Here is a 7,246-nt window from a genome sequence, read left to right on the forward strand (position 1 = left end):
GTATTCACGCTTTAAGCCTAAATGGCTCTTATGTGAGAGAGTGTGTTATAGAGATATAAAATAATTAATTTAGCATCACTCAAAGCCTTAAAATCTTGGGTCGAAGTGACGCTTATCAAGTGTGTTAGAAAAATATAAAATAATTAATGTAACCTTATTCAATATCTTAAAGTTTTGGGTTGATGTGATCGTTCTTACTTCTCGAGAGTCTGTCTTTATGCATAGATATTGACCACTATTTACATCTAAACGAGTTGAGTACAATGTCCATTCTAAGGACTCTATCAGATAGATAAAGCACTACGTTACATGCGAACCAAGAAAAAGATGAAAGAACAGTACAAGAAGAAGGATATAAAAACTAGGTTTCAGTCCTATCAATTTCTAGCTAGCAGCAAATGGGGCATTTGACAAGCCCATTCTCGTTGCACTCAGGACATCTGATGAACAAACCATCATTGTTGTCCCAATTGCTTGTGAAGACTTTGCAACTGCCACAACAGTTAGAGCAAATAGAGAACCGCATGTTGGCGCAGCCAGTGCAAATGCAATCAGTTGAGTAAGTTGGTATCCCTTCCAAAAGCTTCCCAAGCCAACCCATCTCATGCAATCCAACAACTTCATCTGCTCCTCCAATGTACCTACCCTTAATGAAAAGCTTTGGAGGGATCACTTTGCCTCCCAAGATCTTCCACAACTCTTCTCTGTATTCCAAGTGCAGAGACACATCCCTTTCTTGGTATATTATTTTAAAGCTTCTCAACAAGAAACGGATTGTGTTACAGTCCTGATAGGTTTTTCTTATTCCTCTCAAGCTTGTTGTGTAGAGAATGATTGGATGGTTTCCTCCTGGTGGATCTATCTCTTCAAAATCTGTTAGAGATGGGTAACTCAATGTCACTTGTGGTGTGCTATTAAGCTCCATCTTGGCCTCTGACAAGTTAGAAGCTTCTACTTCTAACTTGTCTTCTGCAAGTTCTGTCTCTACCTCAGCCAGGTTGTTTCCTTTGTGATCTTCATAGAATGGTGGAGTTGAACATTTCTGGATGCAAATTACATCTGGGGTGTTGAGCTGAAGAACTAAGCCTTGTTTCAAGTTGTTTATGGTTGTTGGGATGAGTTTCAATTTCCTAAGCAACCTGCCTCTTGCTCCTTTCATGTCTTCTAGCTCTCAGAAATTGGAAGGCGTGTGAGATGGTGCTAAGTGCTAACCACTTAAGGATTGAAGAAAAGAAAGAGTTGGTTCTGATTAATGGAGGAGGACAGTGGGGTTGAGAATAAGTTCTCTCTAGCTTTTAGTTTCCAGAGTCTATATTAAGTGGATACTGAAAAGCTCTGTGATGTTGGGTTGCTTTATTGAGTTTTGAATGATCACTGCATGGTGTGGTGTGGGGGCGAGGCTACACCCACTCCCCATCTTTAATCACATTAAAAAGGACTGACCCATTACCTACCATTTGGTGCATCAATCATGGTATGGATTATGGAATATATATGAAGGACATCCCTCTACTAAAATTAGAAAAGATTGAATTCTTAAATTTGTCCAGAATTCAAAAATTTCTTCTCAAAAACTATAAATTCCAATCCTTAGATATTAAACGCATTAGTTCTTAAAAGAATTAGAACCTGCTTGTCACATCTCTTTTTTAAGCTAAAATCTATTTTTAAGTTAAAGTTAGTTTTTAAAAAAAAAAATTTAAACTAAAACTATTTTATGATTATATAAAATTATTAACTTAAAAGTCACTTCAAAGCTCAAATTAAAAATAAGTTGATATAAATAAAAAAAAAAACTCTTCCTATAAATTTTTGCCTTTTGACTTTTTTTCTTCATCATAAAAAAAAATTATTATAATTTTTTTAAAAAATTTGTTTGACCTAATTTCTGTTTATAAGAAGAATAGAAGTTAAAAAAAAGCCTCTCAAACAAGCATTTAGTATGGTTAACATTTATTTTTAAAGGAGGGATATTCTTACTACTAAAATTTTTCACTACTAACTTACTAGTTACTACTCATCTAATCATCATTGGATCAAACAGAGAAAATTTTAAAAAGAATTTGAATAGAGAGAAAATATTAATTCACTGATAATTAATTAGGCAATAAGTTGGTAGTGAAAAATTTTGGTAATAAGAATTTTCCTTTTTTTTTAAAGGATATTGTTATTATATTTTAAAAAACTAATGTATTCGCTATCAAAAAAAATTTAGCATCAAATTTGAAGGATTAAGCCAAAATTCCCCTGTATCATTAATTTACTTTTTTCATGGGGAACCATGCCAGTCTTAATCCCAATTTGTCACACGGTTCAGTATTTCAGTTAGTTTGATAGTAATATTACTTGGGTTGCCCTTGGACAACGCTTATTTGCCACATGCGAAGGAGACAAAGTGTGCCGATGGTCATGATTAGACACCATTTGAGTAAAGCCGCGTCATCCTCAATCAGATTGGAATCCTTGGGATATATATTTGACATGCTATGCCTTTGTTGGGAACAAAATGAAAAGAAAATTATAAATTTACATATTCAGTCATAATTATTTTTTATTTGAAATTAATAAATTTTTCATAATTTGAGAGTAAATTTCTAATTTCTCCTTGAGAAATTTAATCACGGTTAAATTAGTCCTTAAGAAGGGAAAAATCTTATATTGGTCCCTAAGAACCACCAATGTTGACCATATTAGTTATTACTAAGGAACTAATATGTTCGATGTCTAAAGATTAATATGACCAACATTTATGATTATTTAGGGAATATGATGAAGTTATGCATTATGAAAGGATTAATATATATGTCTGTTGCGAAATTTCATATAGACAAATTTAAGAGTTTAATCTTGATTTTAATAAGATTAAGTTTACAAATTTTTCTCATTTTCATTGCATCCATATTCACCCCTAATTTTCCCAAACAAATTTAACTAACTCCTTTACTTTTTTTTTTTGGGTACATACTCCTTTACGTTTTATTACTCCAATTCATTCTCTTCAAACGAAGTTCACATGTATGCACAGAGAACCCCGATTTTTAGTTCTTCCTTCCGCAATCAAATGCAGTAATCACGCACATAAAGTGGCACACTAGAAAGACCTAAAGATTTGTTGTAAGCAAAATTTAAGAAAAGCACTAAAGATTGCAACGGATTATATTCCATTCCCAAAAAGTGCATCATTTTACAAATAAAGAACGGATAAAACAAAGGGAACAAGATGAGCAACATTCTCTGTATTGATTCGTCTTTTCATTATGTACAGTGGTGCTCTATATAGCTGAAAGTGAAAATAACAAACTCCCTAGAAATACGGGAGTCTAACCAAAAGAGGAACAAAAAGTGCACAGCTAAAATAACAGAAAAACATAAAGTGAATGCAGTAAAAAAAAGGAAGGAAAATAAACTGTATCTGTAAAACTCCCCCTCAAGATGGAGAGTAAATATTCATCACTCCCATCTTGGAAATTAGATAGTGAAACTGAGTAGGGTGAAGAGCCTTAGTTAACAGATCTGCAATCTGGTTGGCAGAAGTGATGGGAAATGTTTGTAGCACACCCCTAGAAATATGATCACGAACCAAATGACAATCGATTTCTATATGTTTCGTCCGTTCATGAAAAACATGATTTGCAGCAATATGTAGAGCAGCAGTGTTGTCACAGTAGAGATGGGCAGGGGAAGAGTGATTAATATGAAAGTCACACAGCAAAGACAAAAGCCAAGCAACTTCACAAGTACCATTAGCCATTGACCTATACTCAGCCTCTGCAGAAGATCTTGAGATAGTAGACTGTTTCTTGGACTTCCATGAAATAGGAGAGTGACCAAGAAAGGCACAAAAGCCAGACACTGAACGACGGGTATCAGGGCAGCTTGCCCAATCAGAATCAGTGAATATCTTAAGTTGGAGAACAGAATCAGCAGACAGAAAAATGCCTTGTCCAACAGTATTCTTCAAGTAAGCTAGGATGCGATGAGCAGCATGTAAGTGAGGAACTCTTGGAGTAGAGAGGAACTGACTTAATCTGTTAACAACATAAGAAATATCTGGTCGTGTGAAGGAGAGGTATATCAGTCTACCAATGAGACACCTGTAAGGAGTGGGGTCCTGCATTAAATCTCCATCAAGTTGTGATAGCTTCAAATTAGGCTCCATGGGAGTGGACTTAGGTTTGCAACCAGATAGACCAGTGTCATGAAGGATGTCTAGAATGTATTTTTGTTGAGTGAGGAAAATAACCTTGGAGCAACGAGCTACTTCAATACTAAGGAAGTACTTAAGTGGACCAAGATCCTTCAACCGAAAACAACTGTCAAGAGAAGAGATGAAACCTGTAATTGCAGTAGAATCATTAGAAGCCACAATAACATCATCTACATAAATCAGAATGGCCAGCATAACAGATCCCTAAAACTTCAGAAAAAGAGAATGATCATTTGTAGACTGAACAAAACCCATAGAAAGCAAAGTGGAACAGAGTTTCTGGAACCATTGTCTTGAGGCTTGTTTTAGGCCATACAAATATTTCCGTAACCTACAAACAAAATTGGGAGGAAGAGACTCCCCCTTACAAAAATATCCTGGAGGTAATTCCATGTAAACTTCTTCACTAAGATCCCCATGAAGGAAGGCGTTATTAACGTCTAATTGATGGAGGAACCAACCATGAACAGCAGCTAAAGCAAGGAGAAGTCGAACAATGGTCACCTTAACTACCGGAGAAAAAGTATCGAAATAATCAATACCTTCATGCTGTGTGAATCCCTGTGCCACAAGACGGGCCTTATACCTCTCTAAGGAACCATCAACATGATATTTCACACGAAAAATCCACTTACAACTGATTGGGTGTTTTCCGGAAGGCAGGGAAACAATGTCCCATGTCCTATTCTGCTCAAGGGCAGAGAGTTCACTTCGCATGGCATCACACCACTCAGGGAGTTGAGAAGCCTGGGAATAGTTGGAAGGTTCATAGTGGGCAGATAAGGCATTGACAAAAGCCATATGAGGGGAAGAAAGGCGATGATAGAATAGGTAATTGGACATTGGGTGAGCTGTTGAGGTTGAGCAATCATAATCAAGAAGGTATTTGGGAGGTTGAGAGTGTCTAGTAGGTCTGCCATTGTGAGCCACGGTGGTGAGTTGAGAAGTAGTAGGAATGGAAATTAAAGGAGTTGATGTAATGGGAGAAAAAGCAAATGGAAAAACAGATTAAAAAAAATCACATCTCTGGAAATAAAAACACGATTTGACTGAATGTCTAGAAGCTTGTATCCTTTAAAAACAGGAGGATAACCAAGAAACACAACAGGTATAGTACGAGGAGAGAATTTATGACGTGACCGTCAAAGAGTTGAGGCATAACAGAGGCAACCAAACACAGGCAAATGGGAGTATTGAGGAGATTTGTTGTGAAGAAGAGTGAAAGGTGTGGAGTTGGACAGAAGAGGAGAGGATGTTCTGTTGATTAGATAAACTGATGTTAGGACACAATCCTGCCAGTAAGGAAGGGGAACATGAGACTGGAAATGAAGAGCACGCGCAACATTCAGGATATGCTGATGTTTGTGCACAACCACAGAATTTTGTTGTGGTCTCTCAACATAAGAATGAAAAAGATTAATACCCTTGGAAGAAAAAAAAGGAATGTGAAATTCTGGTGCATTATCGCAACGAACAGATTTGATGGAGATGTGAAACTGGTTGAGAACGAGTGTATAAAAATCACTGAATACAGATGAGAAATCAGACTTTTGTTTGAGAAATATGACCTATGTGTAACGTGTGTGATCATCAACAGGGGTCAAAAAATAACGAAAACCATCAACTGAAATGGGGTTAAAAGGGCCCCAAATATCACAGTGAATGAGGTCAAATGGCTTAGGAGACAATTTTGGATTTAATAAAAATGGTAAACGTTTTTGCTTTGCCAAGGGACAAATATTGCAATGTAAATGGTCAGAAACAGAGGATAAATTCAAGTGCGTTTTCATTGATGATAAAACAGGTAGAGACAAATGACCTAGTCTAGAATGCCATAAGGCTACATTTGGAGAAATTGCAGATAAACAAATGGGAGGAGCAACGAGCTTGGGAGGTAGGAGACTGGCAGAATCAAGGACGTACAGGCCACAAACAAGATTAGCAATCCCAATCGTCTTGCCTGAGAGACGATCCTGTAGAAGACAGTGAGATGACAAAAAAAAGGCAACAATGTTAGTGGTGCAGTTAAGAGCACTAATGCTTAAGAGATTGAAAGAAAAATGGGAACATAAAGAACATCATATAAAACCAGACATGCAGAAAGAATAGAAGATCCCTTGGAGACCACCGGAGCAACCGTGTCGTTGGGGAAGGACACGACCGAATCAGAGGTAGAGGGAGATGAAGAAGAGGACAAAGGGGCACAAGAAACATGGTGAGTCGCTCCAGTGTCCAAAACCCAGCAAATAGAAGGTAGCGAAGAGGGGAACTCACCACTGAGGCTGGCTACGGTGGGATTGATGTCTATTATTGGAGGCTAGGAATTTTAGGTAGATGTTGGGGAAAGAGGAGAAAATAGCTGTTGATACTGATGGTGGGTGAGAAATGGTGAAGGAGAAGTGTTGCAGTGTGTATCTGGTATAGGGAAACGACAACATTTGAGCGAGGGTTGGTATTGGGCTGGGTGATTTGGGCTGATACCCGGGTGGATAACTATGTAGCTTAAAGCATTTTTCTTTGGTGTGGCTCAAAATGTTGCAATGACTGCAAAACGGACGTTGACGGCGCGAAGGAGCACCATTGGCAGCTGCAACAGACGGCGGTGGAGCAGCAGAAGAAAGAAGGGAACCATCAGCGACCAGAGGAACAGAGGTCGTAATCTCACGTTGGCGTTCTTCCTGTAAAACCAGAGAAAAAACCTTGGACAGGGATGGAAGAGGGTCCATCAACAAAATCTGAGCTCGAATCGAACAAAATGAGTCATTCAACCCCATGAGAAAATGCATGGCGTGGTCCTGGTCACGATCATGAGAGATGGATCGGAGAGCTCCACAAGTGTAGGAATATGAAGGTGAGTAATCAAGGAGCTCGTCCCAAAGGGTTTTTAGGCGAGTATAGTAGCCATTGACGGTCATAGCACCTTGTTGTAGGGAGGATATTTGCAGCTTAAGCTGAAATATGCGAGGACCGTTGGCTTGGTGGAATCGAGTACGAAGATCGTTCCAGGCATCATAAGCATTGTTGAAATACATTAAACTG

The 7,246-nt window shown here is 38.0% G+C and overlaps 1 protein-coding gene across 1 annotated transcript; it reads right to left on the reverse strand.

Moving 5' to 3' along the window:
* Positions 1–388: 388 nt before the first annotated feature.
* Positions 389–1,159, reverse strand: LOC133306188 (uncharacterized protein At5g39865-like). The gene has a single exon (XM_061506468.1). The coding sequence runs from the start codon at positions 1,157–1,159 to the stop codon at positions 389–391; it is 771 nt and encodes a 256-aa protein (XP_061362452.1).
* Between the last annotated feature and the right edge of the window lie 6,087 nt (positions 1,160–7,246).

The sequence above is a fragment of the Gastrolobium bilobum genome, unplaced genomic scaffold, assembly GCF_033153095.1.
Source record: "Gastrolobium bilobum isolate Gb01-03AN ecotype WA unplaced genomic scaffold, APGP_CSIRO_Gbil_v1 utg6649, whole genome shotgun sequence".
Lineage (NCBI taxonomy): Eukaryota > Viridiplantae > Streptophyta > Magnoliopsida > Fabales > Fabaceae > Gastrolobium > Gastrolobium bilobum.